At 41.1% G+C, this 19,792-nt stretch overlaps 1 protein-coding gene across 2 annotated transcripts; it reads left to right on the top strand.

The window, feature by feature from the left end:
* The first annotated feature begins 811 nt into the window (after positions 1-811).
* Positions 812-19,792, top strand: TRA2B (transformer 2 beta homolog). 2 transcript variants are annotated; one of them, XM_054835109.1, is made up of 9 exons: positions 812-955; positions 7,378-7,511; positions 11,558-11,720; positions 12,585-12,773; positions 14,068-14,183; positions 15,365-15,448; positions 17,660-17,722; positions 18,451-18,524; positions 19,378-19,792. In XM_054835109.1, exons 1-9 carry the CDS (start codon positions 920-922, stop codon positions 19,386-19,388), a joined length of 870 nt encoding a protein of 289 aa, XP_054691084.1. In that variant the 5' UTR covers positions 812-919; the 3' UTR covers positions 19,389-19,792. The 2 variants fall into 2 exon arrangements, with proteins under 2 accessions (XP_054691084.1, XP_054691085.1); XM_054835110.1 differs by lacking the exon at positions 19,378-19,792 and having other exon boundaries at positions 18,451-18,532.

Below are 19,792 nucleotides of genomic sequence, written 5' to 3'. Positions count from 1 at the left end.
CCCTCGCGCAGTGCTGTGGTTTCAAAGGCACCGAATAAGTTGATATTTTGCTTAAACTGAAGGGGTGTATTTTAAGGTCCACTTCATTCGGGTGTACTTGTTTAATACCTGCACAGACGGAGCTGCGTTGACCTTTCGGGGATGATGGTGCTTTATTCGTGCAGCTCGTCTTGCCAGGGTGAACAACAAACGTGACAACAGTCTGTGACAGCCGGAGTGCCTGTGATGGAAAAGAAGGTGTTTGTGTCGCTCCTCGCAGACGCAGCGGTACGTGGTTTATGAAGAAACAATTCAAGGACCGAGCAAAAATGACTGTTTGGTGATGCCATGCTGCCCTCACGTGGGTATTTTAGAAATATCCCCCTCTTAAATTCCAACCTGCACTAAACTAATGCTTTAAAAGACTTGGGTATCTCCTCCAAGAAAGACTCTTGCAATCACAGTGATTTATTTTTTTTTTTAACCGTTTCCACGGCGGCCGCTGTCTGTGGGAGGTGAGGCTGGGGAAGAGGAAAGAGAGGATCCTGGCCTTGGCCGGAGCCTGCCCCGGCCAGGCCAGGCGGGCAGGACCGTCTCCACCGGGTACTGGAGCTGGCTCTGAAGGGGTCACTCGTCGGGCTGTGACCCCCCGGGACGGAGCAGCAAGTCCCGAACCCGGGGAAACCCCCGACCGCCGGTGACCGCCGCCAAACGCCACGGCCACCCCTTCATGGCGGCGGGGGGCGTGGCCTCACCTCAGCGCCGGGGGCTTCCCGTGCGTGGTGGAGGGGGCGGGGCCTGGCGCCTTACGGCAGGCGGCGCGGGGGCGGGGCCTGGCGCGCGCGCGCGGGTCGCGTCACTTCCTCTGCGGAGAGGGCTGGCGCCGGGGACGGTCGGGTCGGGTCGGCGCGGCGGTGGCGGGGAACGGTGCGGCGGGACGATGAGCGACAGCGGGGAGCAGAACTACGGCGAGCGGGTAATACACGGATTCTGAGTGCGCTGCCCGGCCGGGCTCCCCCCAACCCCTTCTCCGCCCTTGTCCGGGCGGCGCGGTCGCCCCCGTGTCCCCGTCCCGCGGCCTGGGCGGAGCGGGTGGCGGAACCGCCGCGGGAGGGGCCGCCGTGGCGCGGCGGGTGAAGAGGCCTCGGCGGACACGCGGGAGGCCCGGCGGGGTCGTGGCTTCGCGGGGGAAGATGGCGGCTGGTCCGACCGGGAAGGCGGTGGGGGCGCGCGGCGGGGACGCTCTAGCTGCCCGCCCGCCGGCGCGCTCCATGGTGAGTCTGCCCGGCGCCATCTTGGGCTGGTGACCGGGCGCGCCGGAGAGGGACAAAATGGCCGAGGGCGGCGGGGCTGCGTGTCCCGGGCCCTGCCGCTGCGCCCCCGGCGGGGCTGCCTTGTCCCTGCCCCGAGCGTGGTGGGGCTGCCCGAGAGGGTGCGGGGAACGGACTGTGGCGAGACCGGGCGGGCGGCTCAGCTCCCCCGCGACTCCCGCGGCAGCGCTTCGGGCCCCTCCGAGCTCGTAACCGGGTTGCGGCGGTCTCGGCTGGTGCCTCGTCCTCCATCCCCCAGCCCTGTTATTAGGTAACGTCTAGGTAGGGACGGAAAATCCCGAGCCGGGAGCACTCTGAGCCTTCGTTATGCTCTCTCCAAAGCTGCATTGCAAATCGCTTCTGGTGAATTAGTTTTTAAATTGAGCTTCGATTTGCTGCCTCTCGCGCTGGCTTGTAAAATATTAACTCTGGCTTCAGCCTGGCATGCGGGTGGCTCGGTCTCTAATTTAAAAGTGTGATTGCAATAGTCGAAGGGTTAAATGGACGTGCTCAGTGCTAGGGCAGCATCCTCGCGTTGTGAAACCTGCGGTAGATGTTCTGTTAAACTGCATAGTTACGGCAAGATGTTACTGTCTGGATGGAATTTTACTAATATCACAGTAAATGACTTGCTAAGCCTCACGTTTGTAGTGTACATCCGCAATACAGGTTATATTGTTGGGGGGTTTTTTAGTGAATCAGTCTTGTTTTCCTTTGAGAGCTGTAATTTTTACTGCAACAGAGCAGGGGCGAATATTCTGTTTTGGGGTTTTTCTCAGCACCAGTCTAACTTTTTAACTTACTGCAACATCAGAGGGAGTTGTGGAGGTGATAAATAGTTTAAATTTTAAACCTTCACTGGAGCTGGCAAAAAAAAAAAAGAGAATGTCAGAATTCTGAGCACAAAATTGCAGTGTTCTGCAGTGTCTTTCTTAGAATGTGATTGATTTTTTTTTTTAAATTCAGATTCAGTATAATAAGCTTTGATAGCATGAGCGCTACTACTTCAAGGCAGATTAGGTTAGGAAAATTTGGCCTCCAGGAAACTAAAAATGCTAGATGGAAATGAAGACTGAAAGGTAGGGATTAAAGAATAGACTGATACCACCCCCAGTATTATCTTTTCCTTGATGTCTTCATGTCACTCTTACAACTGGTATATTTTTAGTAAGGGAGTATTATTTCTGCCTTGCTCAAGGTGGATTTCTGTGCGTTAGGTTTTTTTTTAAACTTGATTTAATTGCTATTGTGCAAGTCAGACTGAAAACCAATTTAAGATGGTAGCCTAATTTTAGTAAAGTTTGTCAGGGTAACCCATATGGTATTTTCAATCAGAATGAGTGGAAATGTTAAAACCTTTATAGCAGAGTCTTTTGTAAATGTAATTGTGCAGGGAATGATAGGGCAGCAGTTGTTGTCCCACCTGCTTTTCTATTTTATCTTTTCTGTACTTTAATTAAAAAATAATTATGTGCAGGCAGTCTTCACCAAGGCTTAAAATGAGTTATGTCTGAACTTTTGTGAGTCGTAAATAGGTAAGTTGTAGGCAATATACATCTTTGTAAACCTAAAAGATAAAACCGTAGAGCTACATCCTGCTATTTCAAACTAGATCAGGGAGTGGCTTTTCTAATGCTACTGCCAGTGTTAGTTATGATTTTTTTTTGCTTACTTAAGGCTTATATTTTACTGAGTCAATGGCTTTCTACTTTTTCAAGCTGGAAGTGCTGAAGTCTCCGCAGAGTGGGAACAGCGTTTGGATAAATAATCTAGGATATGGCTTTACAACTGTCTGTTAAGCTGTTCCAAGTCCATGCTGCCAACAAGAATTGTGTTCTTAAAAATGCGTTCCGTCTTTCTCCCTTGTACTAGTGTTTGTATAGTCAGGCAGATCTGGGAATTAAATCAGCTGAATTTTTTTTTTTCGTAATTCTGTTTCCAGCTGCATTGGTTTGCAGGTTGGACTTGATAGTGTAGCCACGAGTCCTAATGTCAGCATTTGGGATGAAGAACTATAAGGTGCTTTTGCAAGTAATGGGACTTGCTATTTCAGCAGCAACACAAACTTAAATTGGCTTATGTTTAAAAAGAAAAGAAAAACAAAAATCCCCAAATTCTTTTACAGCTTATACTCCATAGTGGGATTAGACTTGGGAAACTTTTTTTTTTAACTGAAGAGACTATAAATTATTAAATGCTACCAATACTTCAGATACTGGAATATACTTCAAATACTGTCAGTATGCTGTAATAATTGCCACATTTTTTCAAGTAATTTTTATTCTGTTTTCATTTATTGAAATTGTGCTCACTGAAGTGCATGTGATTCAGGCATGGAAGGGTTGGACAGAAGACTAGTTAAAAGAAAAAAAAAAGTGAGTCTCATCTTGTGAATTAGTTAATACTGACAGTGATTACTTGGTATGTGTCTGATCAGAAACTGTTGAATACGGTAGTCAGGGTTTTGTGGAAAGAGTTTGTTCTGTTTTCTATCCCAGTGGATTCCCGTGGCAGTGATCCAAGCTGGTGATCCTGTGCTTCAGGGAGAGAGAGGCAAAAGCTGTTATTTGTCTGTCAGATCAATTGCTAAATTCAGTAGTAGAGAGGTTGAAGGAATGTGTAGTTGCCACAGTTACACCTGGGATAAATCTGACTGCAGATTTGATAATGTGGAATGTGCACCTTTCTTTAGGAAAACGAGTACAAATACACAACTTCGTAGGGATTTAGGATTTTAAAAATACTAATAATTTTGACTGTATCTTACATTATTAACTGAAATCTGTAACTGTTTTTCCCATGAGGAAAAACTGGATCTGAGAAGTGCAAAGAACACGCGGTCCTCACTTGCATACCTCAGAGCCTTTTCTATTTACTGCCCCTAAATAATCCTGCTGTTGTGACATTCCCTGCTTATAGAGTAGGTGACTGTAACGCATCTTTATGAATGTACTTAGAGGTGTTAAAAATATGATCCCTACAGTATTACACATTGTTTGTAATATGCTTAAAGTATGGAAAGAATAATTTGGAAACCACAAGTCTGGACTTCAGGGCTTCCACCTGAATTCCAGTAATGCCTGGTGAAGAGGAAGAGCTATTGGTAAAGGTCAAGGCATCTGGTGGCTTTTAAAATCACACTTGATGGATTCCAGGTTAGGGGGAAAAAAAAAAAAAGGTTCTTTAATAGCAGACATCAGTCTTGATCTGCTTACCAGCAGTGTTTGAATATGGGTAGGATAAAGGGGGTTGTTTCTTCTTCTCTCTTCTTCCACATGTCATGACAGAAGCCTACTTGGGCATTTTAAAAAAAAAAAAAAAACCTTCACAAAGTGAATGAACAAAAAGTAGAAAAAGAAAATGTCTTAAGAACAACACATGCTGTGCAAGTGGCTTGTGTGAGCCTTCGATGGGTGAGCGGAGTGCCGTGAGCTCCTGGGGGTTGGAATTTTGGGTAGGGAGGATTTCCTGGGGGTTGGGGTGGCCTGGGGAACAGCTTTGAGATTTTTAGGGGTTATTCGCAGTCTTAGTAATATCCGGAGCAGGTGAGGTGCAATGAATTCCTTCGAGGCTGGGAGTAATAAAGAAGTGGCATAATCCTGTAACATGAGGTAGATTGAAGATAAAGGTTTTGAAGAAGGATCATCTAGAAGCAAAACATGGATGTTTTAAAAACTGGACAGTGTTGTACAGTCCAAAGGAGCTGGATGACAATAAGCCAGCTGTTTAATTTTCTGATTTAGATCTACAGTTGTCTTAAGGCTTTTTCCTTCCTAAGTTTCCTCTGAGATCCTAGGCATCCAGTTTTCCCATAGATCTTAACACAGCAAAGATCATTCTAAAAAATGTATCAAGTAGCTGAAGACTTCAGTCATTTGCTTATGCTAATACCACTTCTCTTCTGATTTCTTCAAAGTTCATTGACTTCTAAAAACTCTAAAAAAAAAGTATGGGGTATATTTATGGACAAGATCCTTGCATTGTGCCTTTCTTGTGTCCTTTTCAGTATTAGACCACCTATATTTGGACATGGTTCCTTTTGTGTAGCCTGAATCTGTCAAGACTGTTATGTTTTGTGAACAGAAGTATTTTTCCTCAAACGAAGAGCAGCCTTAGTTTTGGTTTTTATCCCTTCTTCAATCTTGCTATGTCTAACTCTCTTTTTTTAAGAGTTGAAGACTTCTTATGGCTAAATTAATACGTTAACTCAGAACTCATCTCCGTGGATTGTTTTCTTCTGAAGGTAGTAACAGGTTTAAACAGGTTTAGGTTAAATTTATTTGTAACTTAAATTAGTTCTCAATATTTGCCCTGCCCTTTGCAGGGTTAGTATATGAGGTGGCTATAGTTTAGAACACCTCCTTAAACATTTTGACAGAGAAGAATATGGCCTTGACCAATTTTGTGCTATTTCTGTTGTTCTTGGTGTTGAAAATCTGCTTTATCCTGCAAGTCGTGCTTCCCCCCCAGTATTGTATGGTAGGCAATTGTAAATAGCTAAACTTTGTTTTAAGTTTTATGGAAGTGGTTTAAGCACAATTAAATTTGGGGTTAGCAAATTAATTTTTGAACACTTTGTACGGAATGCCCATTAAGCGGAGTGTTCAGGTTTAAGAGATGTTATAGAGATAAAACAAGTGATTTTTTGAGAAAAATCTGGTACTCTGGTGCTGTTAGTGAGCATTCTTAATCAGAATTGACACAGAATTTAGAATTGTTTGTTTTTAGGAAAAACATAGAATTCTGCTGCTGAATTTTAAATTTTCTATAATATCTTGAAATAAAGAATACCTTCTAGTGGTGTTCCAACCAAGTGTTTAAGCCATGTTACTGAAGTTAAGCATTATGCTGATTAAAAGAAAAAAAAATATATATAAGTTGAAAATGCTAATTAGGTTATGTCATTACCAAAGAAGATTACAAGTAAATAACAGAGTAGATGGGGTATTATTCCAGAGCGTGTTGCACAGAATTGCATTCTCGGTCAGTGGAAAACGATGATTTACTTGGAAGTATGATGCCTGCATATGTAATCACGCTTGTGCAGGCAGAGTAGGTGTGAGTGTGCTCATAAACCTTCAAACTATACCTTCTAAACTGCAAGAATGGCCTCAAAATTAATGTCATTAAGTCATTCAAGGACCAACTGCATTGTGCTTTCTGCATTCAAAAAGCACATCAGTTAGTTGTCTCTGGCCGCAGCAGGGACTTTGCTTAAGTCACTTCTTGTTGATTTTGTCTAAGTATGTGGCTGGCAGTGCAAAGTATTTTGAGTTTCCTAACGCTAGAATTGATTAGTAGATATTCAGTTGATCCACTGTGCATTTGCTTTTAAATACATAAATAGCAAATTCAGTTGCTTAGTACTAAGTTAAACTGAATTGACTGAATCTGTTTATAAAATTGTAGGGCATTTGGTAGATTCAATTCTTGAACTGCATATAAAGTAAAAGTCCACAAAACATTTTTTTTCTAGTTTCAGTTTTGGCACTAGATTTTTATCCTGGAGTTTTTAAATATTCTTCATCCTGTTCTTTTTCTATTAAGGTTAATGTTGAAGAAGGAAAATGCGGAAGTCGCCATTTGACAAGTTTTATAAATGAGAATTATTTGAAGCTCAGGAATAAGTGAAGCTGAAATTTGAAAAAAAAGAAAGTGAATGCATGCTAATTATCAGACCAGAAGTCCCACTTGTAGAATATTGAGCAATTTGTGTGAAGTGGGGAAGATGAAAGAAGTCAGAATTTGAAACGGAAGAATGAAGAAAAGGAATAAAAATGAAGTTAAGATAAGAAGTAATCTGGAATCTGAAAGCACTACGCTAAGTAATTACTAGTCTGTTTATGTGTCCCTGTATATTTTGCTAAACATGCATGCATTATCTGTTTAATAGCAAAAGTATATGCAGGGTAAAGAAGTGTCTACCAGGGAAAAAAAAAAAAAAGTCTTAAAAATCTAGGCAGTTCTAATGCCAACTGCCCGGACACATAGATATGAATTTTTACCATTTATTTCACTGGAGCTTGTTTACAGACCTTAGGTAAACAAGAAATTGTGTACAAATTAGGCTTTCAATATCTGCGTGCAGGAATCCCGTTCTGCTTCCAGAAGCGGAAGTGCTCATGGGTCTGGCAAGTCGGGGAGGCACACCCCTGCAAGATCTCGATCTAAGGAGGATTCCAGGCGTTCCAGGTCAAAATCTAGATCCAGGTCTGAATCCAGGTGAGTTTACTTCTTTTACCTCTTCCTCCTCTTCGCAAGTCAGATGATGATGTCAGAGGTGAACTGAAGTCACAGTTTAGCCCAATTCTGTTTCCAGAGATAATTGGTGATCTGTGACCAGTGAAAACAAAGGAGCATGTCTGGGTTCAGGACTCGAAAAGCTAAATTATCAAGTTAGATTTTCCTGCAGCTTTTTCAAAGAGGTAGTCAGCTACATAGGCTTGTATCTCTGCTGATACAGTTTGGAACTGGCCTGCCTTTTAAGTCTTAGAGTAACGGCTAGTTTCTGAGCGCGAAGCTTTACAAACTCTAGATCTTAGTTTTTCTGTATGTTACAAGAAATAGGTGCATCAGTAGATTGTCCATTTTAGGTCACATTAATGTATTATGCTTTCTCACTGGAAGCAATGATGTTCCTGGAGTAAATGGTATATTCTGTGAAAAAGAAGCAGTAGTTAAATGTGAATTTCAACAGACATCTGCCTGACCTTTTAAATATATTAATTTAACTTGAAAATTAACAGGCTGGAAAGCTCTAAAGATTAGGCAGCTTTCCAAGCTCTCAAAAAAAAGTTATGGAGAAAGTAGCTTGCTTATTGTATTTGTTATGTGGCAACACAAACATACACTATGAAAATACCTTTTGCACTGTATTACCTATCCTTACTCATGTGTTAAACAAGCTGTGTGCAGTGACAGGATTCCTCTTAAAACTGTTAACAGACATAACGGAAACATAAAATATGCTACTAGCCTAGAAATAAGGCTATAAATGTCACTGCTAGCCACTTGACATGGCTTTACCGAGTGTGTCATGTAAGAGATACATATTTAATAAAGAATGAACAGAGAGGCAACAAAACCCGTAAATGGGTGAATGTTATTTTCTAAAGAGGTTAGATAATTGAATGCTGACTACAGAAGTAAATGTGGTGATAGTTTTACTCATTGGGAAGTGTTCAGGTTAAAAAAAGGGGGGTTTCAGCAGTGGGGTCCCCAGTTGAGCTGCTCACAATATAATTTTTATGTGTATAAACAATGAATTGGGCTTGCTGAAGCCTGGGAGTCAGGCTGGAGGAAGGACGACAACACTGGAAGATGTTTTGCTATTAGCAATCACCCATAATGGTAAACACTATCAAATACTGAGTTTAGATCTCCCTGCAAGATCAAAGTGATCAGTTTGAGTGAGAGTTTTGTGAGAAGGAAAATACTTGGGAAATTTTTACAGCAGAGGAATGGGCTTGGGTTTTTTGTGTACTTCAGGCACAGTCACAAGTGTCAAATCATGCCCTTGGCAATCCCTGTAGTGCAAGAACAAAGATGTCAAATTAAATGAATAAATACTTGTTGGAGTAATCTGCTTTATAGAGTATGATATGGGAGTGACCTCTGGAATTGCTAGCAGTGAGATATTCATAGACAGCTCAGGAAAGGGTCCAGTCCAAAATCCTGCTCCAGGCAGAGTCAACTCTGGGCTCAGACCATGTTCTGAGTTTTATCCAGTTGGGTTTTGAAAACCTCAGAGGATGGAGACTGCAAAACACTTTTGGGGAACCTTCTCTTTTTAAACTAGCAAGCAAGTCAGGACCCACCCCAGCATGTCCTTCTGCACCTTAATCCGTAACTGCTAGGGTTTCCTTACTCTCTAAAGCGCCGTGTTTCTCACTTGCAGAATAACCTTAATACTGTGTAAGAACGCAATCACAAACTTCATAAAATGCTGGAAGAAACCAAATAACAAGATCTAGAACTTACAAGAGACCTGGCAAATCATTTCCTTTTCCAAGAAATCACCCTTCAAATAATACTCTGGCAACCGACTACTTAATTTTTGATGAACAAAAGTAGAAGCTTATGACTACCATGGCTTCCTGAGCATTTAACAGCTGTCTTGAAAATGCCTTTGTTTGGAAATACTGGAGGTATATTGCAGAGTTAGAGCGTGTTCATTAGCAGATTTGGGCAGAACTGTGTCAAGGCCCATCTTTTAGAACCAACAATCTCCTTTCAGTGCCGTCACACATTTGGATGTGATCATGAGCAGGTCATCTAACTCTGGCTGTCACCAGAGAAGTAACCTTGCGAGAACTTTCATATTTCTTGGTAGTTTCTGTGACAAATGTATTTTTGAGTTACCAGCTTTATAAATTAAACTTTGATTTGGGAACAAATCTGTGTCCTGGTGTATTTATCAGTTGGGGTGTGGATATATTTGATTTAAAAATCTGCTTTTATTGAAGGTTTCATCAGAAGGATAGCAAGCTTGTTATCTTTGCCTGACTCTGTGAAGTCTAAACAGTTCTGAATGAAGAAGTAGGATTTTCAACTGCGGTGGCTTTGCAGCAAAAAATAATGGCAGTATGACATTTAAGACAGCAATATAAGCAGTGCCTATTTAAAATAAGCCTTGTTCTCTCGCATAAGGGTTTACTTGGTTTAGATCTGTCCAGCTCTTGTTCAGTATGACAGGTGCATTCTGTTACCCGGAGCATCAGTTCTGTGTTTGCCTTCTTTTTATTTTCTGTGTCAGTCGTTGAAATGTGTCTGTATGCATGTGTTGAACTTCTTTTTTTAGTATTATTATTACTTCTGGTTTTCTTTACTGTCTTTCCCGCCCCTTAGGGAAGTTCTCTCTTTTTTTTTTTACTTCCTGTTGCCAAAAATAATTTATTCTTTCTAAATACGTAGTTAAAAGTGGTGTAATGGGACATGCTGAAGTCATTTCTCCTGGACACAAATCTATGTTTCTAACTGGGGAAGACAGAACTTAGCTGCCTCACTTCTGTCGAGGTTGAAAGCATTTTTTTAAGGAGGCCTGTAATGCGTAGAGTGTATATTGGGCAGTTTGGCTGCCTGGTGACACTTAGTAGTGAGAAATCCTAACAGTGGAAGAAGCTGTTAAATGCTCAGGAATTAAAACAGGTTCAGGTTATGAGCTTCACTCATGCCAGCGTGGTGGTGGTGGTACTGTGAAACACAGTTGTTCAGTGGTGGTAGTTTATGGTCTCAGTCAGTACTTGCCTACCTTGGCTTCCACAAATGAGAGGAAGGACACTTAAGACACAAACATGACTAAAAGCCTTTGAATGTTAAACCGTTTATTGCACTTAGCCTTGCAGCAATTTTCTTTGTAGTTGTGTGAAATGCAGATTCTTCGGTGACTGCCATCAGCAGGCCAAGCTCAGGTGTAATATTCCAGTTTAAGTGCCTGCCCCAGCTTTTCAACTAAGATTATCTGTGTTGGGAGGGCTGAGGGTTCAGTAGAAGGAATTGAAGTGCTTCAGAACCTCATCTCCACAGACCTAGTGCTGTCAGAAAACATTTCTGGAGCTGTTCAGAGGAGGCCTGGGCTGAAATGAGTGAGCAGTTGCACCTTTGCCTAAATACACTTGAAGTCTGAACATGTAAACGTTCATGAACAGCCAGTGTTAAATAACTGTTGAAATACCAGAAGGTAAATAAGCCTACTACAGTTTAATTTCTTCCATTGTGTTAAACTCCGTTTCAGGGGCGTTTGCCAGACTTCTGTGCTTGTAATTACGCACCGTGTAATTTGCTTTTCAGTGTCACTGAAAGCAGTGCTAGGCTGAGCAGAAGTGTGCACCTCTGCAGTCGTACATGCTTTATGTTAAGTCATATTTACTCCTGTTCCATTTTCCTGTTAAGTCTTTAAAAGAAAGCCACCCCAGCTTTTTTTACTTAAATGCTATTGTAAATGCTGTGAATATACTAAGCATATACTATATCAAACCAAGATAGCCTTGTTAGAGAAAGTTAAAAGGTATTGGGGAATTAAAAGCTAACTAAAGTGGAAGTTGAGGTTCCTGTTTTGCAGTAGAAATTCTCTGAGAGGATTTACAGTAATCTAATTGTAAAGATTTAGCACACAGTGCTTGAGAGTAGCGACTAGATTGATTATAGTTGAATCATGTGGTACTGCAGGTTTTTAGAAAATGGTTATTTGGCCTTCTGATGTATTTTTTGAAGGGTTAAAAATCCCAAACCAACCCAACACTGTACCTTTTTCTTTTTTTTCTCCTTAGATCTAGATCAAGGAGGAGTTCCCGTAGACACTACACAAGATCCCGCTCTCGTTCCCGCTCTCATAGGAGATCCAGAAGTAGGTCTTACAGTCGGGATTATCGGCGGCGACACAGTCACAGCCATTCACCCATGTCTACTCGCAGACGTCATATTGGAAACCGGGTATGTCTGTTACGGGAGTAGATAACTCATACATAGTCCTGAATACGTCCTGAAATCGCTCCATTAATTGGCGTTTTCCAGAAAAACGTTCTGCTTCCCACTCAGGTCTGTTTAAAAGGTACTGTTGAGGTTAATTGTTATTTGGCTTTTGATAAACCATGGATCTCCTAAGTTTGCTTAGGATTGTGGGGTGGGGGTGTCTTGGGTTTTGTCTGTTTTTTACCAGATGCCTTTAGAAGTGCTACCAGTGCAGCCTGCTGTCACAACACCCGTTGCCATAAATGAGCCCGTGTATGCGGCGAAGGATGGGGGTAGCATTAGAACGGAGAAATGTTTGTGCTTTTCTTAATTAGAAAACCTGGAAAATGAAAACACTTCATTAAAAGCTGTTTTGATGGCATCTTTATTAAACAAGCATGCAAACCAGCTTGCTTTTAGCTGTTTTACAGGCTCGGGTGGCTGAGTGTGGTGTGGCTCATGCTAAAGTAAGGGAGAAAAAGTGATAACTAACACAAACGAAGATGGGATCCAGGCCTCTGTGTGTGTATATATCTCTCCACATTCAACAGTCATCAGCTAGCCTTTGGAGGGAAAACTTTTTAAATACAGTACCTATTATGTGCTGTAACTAGTTTGTACAGCACCCTGAGAAATGCAAGTATTTTTGAGAAAGGAGCTTTGTGTATCTGTAGGTTTGATTGTAATAGTGTCTATTAGCAAGTTAACCCAACCTGAATCTCGGCAGTATCTTTTTGTTGTTGTTGTTGTTTTGTCTTGAAGCTCTGACAGCCACAACTTGTGAAATACCTTGTACTGCAAATACAAACAATTTTGTTCTAATATCTTCTTGATCTGTCCCTTTAGGCAAATCCTGACCCAAACTGTTGTCTCGGCGTGTTTGGACTGAGTCTGTACACCACAGAAAGAGATCTGAGAGAAGTTTTCTCCAAGTATGGTCCAATTGCTGATGTTTCCATTGTGTATGATCAGCAGTCTCGGCGATCGAGAGGATTTGCATTTGTGTACTTCGAAAACGTTGAGGATGCTAAGGAAGTAGGTTGGAATACAGAATGTATGGCATGGATGCTGTCTTCTCAGTTGCTGGGATGTATAGTCTGTAACAGGGGAAACTCAGGGCTTAAAAAATACTTGGTTACTCATAATAAATGTCAGTCTTAACTCAAAAGATACCTCCTGTGTAGCAGAGAAGAGAGTGGAGAGGGACAAATACTGATCCCTGTGCAGGCTGAGCTGTTGTGTAATTCACAACAGCAAACTTGAGGCTAGCCAGAGTGCAAACTATGCCAACAAGGAAAAGAAAACAGAGAGCCTGTGTTTCTATTTTAATTGTGAGATGATAGTTCCTTTCTAGCTCCACGTGTGACCTTATATTTAATAACAGGCATGTTCAGAGCAGACCAGACGGCCGTTTCAGAGCTCTCCGTAGGAGCACTAATCTGCATTCTGCTGACTTTAGTGCTTCAGGCTGAAAGGGGTGGGGAGATCTTTTCTGAAAATAAAAGGCCAGGCTGTGCATGGTTTCCTGGTGCCTGCACATGTCCATGGGAAACCTTAAGGGTTCAGTAAATTGAAACAGTGTTGATACCATATAACACATTATGGGATTTGTGCTTGCAACTGCTACAGAATGAACAGGGAATTCTATAGTCGCCGGGTATAGAATTCTACACTCGGGCCAGCCCTTGTAGAGCAGCGTGCTTATGGGCTGTAACCAGGCTTATGTTCTGCATAAGTTCCACTACTTAAAGTCTCTAGTGTCGTCTTTTCCAAATTTGGCATGAAGACTTCTATGTTAGGTTGGAGCTTTGGATGTAGGTCTTGCTACTTGGCAGAAAGAAAGCAATGGTTTTGAGTATTTTTACTTCAAATTTACTTATGACTCAGATGTTACTGTATTCAAGGTTGTGGTATGTATTGAAGGAAAAAAAACTCCCTTTAATCAACATAACAGTGCTCTTTTGTTAACTTCTAAATGCTTTGCTTCATGTTGCCTGTTGGTGTAGTTACATCTCCCTACGTCAGTGTGTTCAAAGGCTCCTCTTAATCATGTTAGAAAGAGAGATGCTGAAACAATTGTTAAATTATGTTCCTTTCAGGCTTCTTATGCAATATAAGTCACATAAGCGGTTACTGAAGCTTATATCCAGCTGGCCTAGAATGTCTTACAGTTTATGTTGGGTGTTACGTATAAGGCATAAGTGAAACTTAGATGTGTATCCTAACTGAGCCATTTTAGGACTTCTTAATACTTGAAGCAGTGGTTAGAAACTTGCGTTGGTAATAAAGCTGGTACCTACAGCTAATTGTATTTTATCACTCGCTTCAGGCAAAGGAACGTGCCAATGGAATGGAGCTGGATGGAAGAAGGATCCGGGTAGACTTCTCCATAACAAAAAGACCTCACACACCTACCCCTGGAATCTATATGGGAAGACCAACTTAGTAAGTTATCTGTGTGGGGTTTTTTCCAAACCAGTACAGGATAGGATTAAATGTCTTGTATTTTGTTAAAAACTGTTCCGTATTCCCACTAAGAGACCTGATTTTGTGTGGTTTTCCTAGTTTGTCAGGGTTTTAGTGTAGTGTTCTGAAAGCTGTTTCCTTGCTTATGGCTTGTATGCTGTACATTACGTGGATGTGTCAGTACTAGAAACTAAAATACAAAAATCACTATTGATGCCTAATTACTTTGCAAAAAAAAAAAAGCCTTAAGAGCTGTGCTAACACTGATGTAGGTACCTGGCAAAGCTTCTGAAAACTAAAAAATTCAACTGATAAAGGAGGCTCTTCAGAATTTTTTTTTGGGGGGGGGGGGGGGGGCATGGCAGGAAGGGCACTGTGTGTACAGCCATCAGTAGTAATGCATATCTTTCCATCCTTTAGATAGGAGGGCTTAATTTACATAGCACCTGTTAGTGACTGATCTAGGGTCAGCCTGGATTAGAGTGAGCAAAAACCTGTGTTCCTTAGTTATGTGGCCCAGACATGAGCTATCTAAACATTTAAATGAGTCTAGAGTAAGATTTTTTTTTACAATTTCTAAATTATTTTAAGTTGTTGTCCTAGGTACCTTCAAATATTAATGTTCAAGTTTTCGAGAGTGAATTAACAAACACTAATTGAGCAGCTTGCCCTATCCACAGAGTACACTTTTGACTTAGTTGCCAAGAACATAAATTGTTTTCCCAAGTCATTTCCCAGTTGTTTTCCCAGGACTTTCAGCTTATGGTACTGGTGGTTACATAGTCGATGTGTTGAGACTGCAGGTTATTTTTTTAATAGGAAGGTTCTGAGAGTTAAAAGTGAGTGGAGATTTGTCACAGAATGGAATTCCTCATGTGCCTGTGATATCAAAAGGGTAAGAGGTTTCAGACCAAGGAGAAAAGTAGCTGTGTTAAAGTTCAAGCATTCTAAAAAGCAATTATTTAAGTAGTTCCGTTCCCATCTGCTCTGATGGGAAAGTTGGAGTACTCAAAATAATTTCAGCTGTGAGGACGCAAGGTAATAATATAACACAGTTAAAATGGTGTATCCTTAACTGCCTGTATGCCTACTGAAAAGCACTGCAAACAATATGAAGGTTTTATGTTTTATTAAACGTCGTTCTCTTTCACTACTCGTAGTGGCAGCTCACGGCGACGAGATTACTACGACAGAGGGTATGACAGAGGGTATGATGATCGTGACTATTACAGCAGATCATACAGGTGAGGCACTATTTGTAATACTCAGCTGCTTTTTAAACTGGGCTTTCTGATCTCCATTTCTACCTATATATATGTTAAGCAGTTCATCCTAGATATGTATGCCAAAATATTTTTGCACTCGCTGTCATTCTGGAATCTTACTGTGCAATCTTTACCAAAATAACTGCTCACTACAATTCACATTGGTCAGATTGAGAAAGATGATGTGATGTTTAACCTGTGGCATTAGCCCGTAATGTTTGTTTTAATCTGCATTAAGTTTTGAAAAACAAAGGATGTTCTCTATACCCTCATTTAAAAAGGATCTTTTGTTGGTTCATCTGTTAGCATGAAATGGTAGGAATACAGGGGCAGATACAGTGGTGTTATAGGGCCAATTTAACATCTTGAATGTAGAGTAGTAGACAAAAAGTAGGAAATTTCGGTGGTTTTAGTATCCCCTATTAATAATTATGGCACCTCAAATGTTACCAAAAATAAGGACTCAGGGATTGGAACGTTAACCTGTTCTGTATTGGACATTTGCATAAAAAGCTTTTTTTTAACATAATTCCGTAAGGTTGGATGTGTGTGTTATACCTGAAGGGCTCACACCTCCTATTTCTGTCTATCTTCAGTCTAATCTGTGTTTGACAGTGTAGTAGTTAGCTGAAAGAGGTGAACGTTCAGGTGGTAATATACGTTGTCAGATGGCTAGTAAAGTTGATACAAAATCTGTTGAAAACATGGTTGGTATGTAATTATTGGGTTTGGTGATAGAGCAAGTTTGTCTTCTGCATTTTTGGGACATACAAGAACCACAGTGTGTTGTAGGCTTTCATATGTGGTAGATGACTCTAACCAAACTTCCAGTTTGTTTCGGAGCACAAGGTTCAGAAACTTGCTTGGGATAGTTAACATAGCCTCTTCTCACTGTACTAAAGTAATTAACTGAAATCTGGTGGGTAAATTAACTGAAACAGCTGGCCAAAGTGTTGGGGAACAGAAATTCAGAGTAATCAGAATATTGACAATTCCAGCAGGAGTGATTTCCATTCTCTATCTTTTTAAAAAAAAAAAAAAGAGGAGGGGAAAAAACCGCACAAACCCAAACACCCCAATGTCTTTTCATAGAGTGAAAGTTAGCCACAAATAGTTCGTGTGTGGCTACTTTAAAAATACTGTGGACTGCCCAGGTTAGATACCTGCTTTCTCATCCTGCAGATACTGTTTTTAGAGAGAAAGAGAGAATAGTGTTTTGTGTGTTGAGTGCTTCCTTGAGGAAGGGAATGTTAGACTTGTTAAATGCAGTAGAGCATTGCATTTAGTACTCCACCCTAGAAAATCAATTGGTAACAATTCCTTTGCCTTCCTTGCCCTCTGTGCAGTGAAGCCTTAAGGGAAATGCAATTTCAGATGGAAATTGTCATGTTAAAACTTTAATTTCTCCTCATTGCTGTGGGATGCTTAATCCTGTCTGGGAAAGTATCTTAAAAAAAATAAATTAAAGGAGACCTGCTGATTGAAGGTGTGGTGTTCGGGGGTTCTTTGTCCTTCATATGATTTACGGCCTTTTGAGGTGCCGTGAGACATCCGTGGCAGTGACTGTTCCATAATCCAAACTGGATTTAGTCTTCTCCTGGTAAAGCTTTACTGTATATAAATCTCTGGAGGTACCAGCCCAACGTATTGTTTCAGTTTTAGGCAGCTTCTATATAGGGAGAAGTTTAACCTCGGTTCTTAAATGCCTTTGTTTAAACATGGTTGTGAAGTGCTAAAATGTAAGCGTGTGGGGTTTTTTCCCTGCCTCCACCTTGGAATCAACTTTTTCCTCAGGACAATGAATTGATTTTGCTACTTTAAAAAACAAATAAATAAAATTACTTGTCTCGAGCGGGTAAGCATCTGAGAATAGAAATGATCTTAGAAGCAAAGGCTATGTACTGATCTGAAAATGCTGCTCCTTGGAGAGTATGACATCGTAAAATACAATACTGGTCAGCTGGAACATGAGTTCTTTTTAACTGCTCCTTGACACCGAGTATAGTCAGCTCATTCCAGGAACACATAAAAATGAACGTAATGAAGTAATTTAGCATTATCCAGTGTAGGGACCAATATGTCCTTGTCTTCACATCGTTTTCTTATGCTTGATGATGCTTCTTGCTTGCACAATGAACTTTTTGTTTATTATTAAAAATTTCAAAAGTCATTCTGCTTTTGTATTCACAGAGGGGGTGGCGGCGGTGGCGGAGGAGGATGGAGAGCTGTTCAAGACAGGGATCAATTTTACAGGTATGACGGCAAAGCTTTCAGTGTCTAGTCAAGAGTGGAAATACTCTCCTACGTGATATTTTTTTGAGTATTCTGTGAATCAAGTCTTTAAACGCATTAACAGAAACTGGGTGGATGCTGAGTGCTTGCAGCTCTTCAGTGAGCAGCACAGTTCATTTCAAAGCTGCTCCCATCACTGCGTGAAGGGGTGGGGTTAGTATAGGGACAGGTTAGTGCAGCTTGGCAGAGGAAAAACTTGTGATTTATGCCAAGAAGTTAGTGTCCTGAATGTTTGGGGATATTTTTTTTTTTTATTAGGAGATCAGTGGAACTAGGCAAGGAAAGGCAGGACTTGGGAGTGGTGGGTTGGAAGGGTTTGGCGCTGGGGCTGGTTGTAGCAGTGACTGTTACTCAGGTCAACTCTTTGTCTCGGAACAGATCGTTTAGAATCAAAGTTAAGGTGTGGTTTGGCTTACTCTGCTAGTCAAATTATGAATGCAAGAGAGCTCATATTTCCTTTATTAGTCCAAAGTGATATTACTCGGACCCAGTAACAGAGAGCATTAAGAAAATAAAAATCTTTGCTTTGTTACCCAGTAGAAATGTCAATCAGCTGTTTACATGCTCATTAACTTTCCCAAGTACACTCTTGAGACCAGGGTGGGGTTAGAGATACCCACATAAAGCTACTGCCACTCATCTGCCACAGGCTTTAACAAAGAGATTGTTTCTTTTGCCCTTTCTCTCAGGAGGAGATCACCGTCCCCATATTACAGCCGAGGGGGCTACAGATCTCGATCCAGATCTCGATCCTATTCACCTCGTAAGTAGTCAAAGAGTTCACGTATCAAAAGCAAATTTCCACTTCGCCTGAACTTCTTCTTTTGAGGTTTCACATCCCTAAAAACTATTCGACTTCGTTGTGGTTATTTTATTTGAACCACAGTTCCCTTTAATGTTTCATTAAGGAACTGGCAACCTTGAGGACGGAGCAAATATTTAGTTTGCAAAAAAATAAACCAGGTAATACCACTTGTTAAAGTCTGAGGGACCGTTTCTTTCTCTGAAACCCTGTTAAAACAGGAGTTTGCAGTATGCTGACGGTTTGGTCACCTCTAGGACAGCAAGGCTGAAATCCCAAGCCTTACTGAAACAAAATTTCCCAATGTAACTTGTTAAAGAGGCACTTGACTTCATCCGAGGTCCAAATAGTGGGGTTTTTTCTCCCTGAATTGCTTATTTGCATGGAAGATAAAGCTGCAGTTTTGATGGCAGAAACTTAATAAAACACAATAGCATTCCTGGCATACTCCCTTTGTAATGGATGCAGAGTGAATGAATAGGTTGTGTTCTCATCTTTACCCTTTGTGTCCAAATGAAAACAAGCGTAACTGCTTTTACAAATACGTAGGGAAACTGGCCACCAGGAACGGTGACTGAGTTCTCATTGTGTGCCGAAACATCCGTGTGACGGGAATTGGGGGGTTTCTACGCAAAGGAACTTCCTGGCAGAGCTGTGCTGGCTGTGCAGTTGGTCAGAGACAAGTCGTAAGGTGCTGGAATTTGATGCAGCTTTGAGGGGTGGCAGTGAATTTACAAGTCTTAAAAAAAAAAATCTGTCAATCCTCAGAAGTCTAATAATGTGGTTTTGTTGTTGGTTTTTTTTTTTCTTTCAGGTCGCTATTAAAGCATGATATGTAGAGGAATTTCTAGCTGCAGCCTTTGAGTTGAAATTGCAAGTTTGTGGACAATATTTTTATTGTCTCTTCTGTTTAAACAAGTGAACAGTGCCTAGTGAATAGGTGACTTTTACACCTTTTATGAAGACTACTTCTGTGATGTTAAATGCTGTTTCATTCTGCGTATTTGTGTAGTTTGGTGCTTTGTTTCAAGTTGTGTTTTGAAACGAGTATGTTTTGCATGTATTTTTTTAGTCTCAATTTTGACTCCTGAAAGGTTTCTATTGTAAAGACAAACTGTTCAGTTAGTTTTTTCTACTGATTCCAAGGTATTCTGAAGATCAAAACCTGTGTAAAATGCTTTCAAAAAGTGAAAAATAAAATAAAAAGAAGTTTGGTTTTTCTTTTCCTA

The sequence above is a fragment of the Grus americana genome, chromosome 9 (genome assembly GCF_028858705.1).
Source record: "Grus americana isolate bGruAme1 chromosome 9, bGruAme1.mat, whole genome shotgun sequence".
In the NCBI taxonomy this organism is placed as follows: domain Eukaryota; kingdom Metazoa; phylum Chordata; class Aves; order Gruiformes; family Gruidae; genus Grus; species Grus americana.
Note: the sequence above shows the minus strand (reverse complement) of the source record. Positions and strands in the feature narration are given on the sequence as shown.

Coding starts and splice junctions, on each gene's coding strand:
- TRA2B (XM_054835109.1), top strand. CDS start 920: ATGAGCGACAGCGGGGAGCAGAACTACGGCGAGCGG. Junction 7,512..11,557: donor AGATCCAGGTCTGAATCCAG/GTGAGTTTACTT, acceptor TTTTCTCCTTAG/ATCTAGATCAAGGAGGAGTT. Junction 15,449..17,659: donor TATTACAGCAGATCATACAG/GTGAGGCACTAT, acceptor TTGTATTCACAG/AGGGGGTGGCGGCGGTGGCG.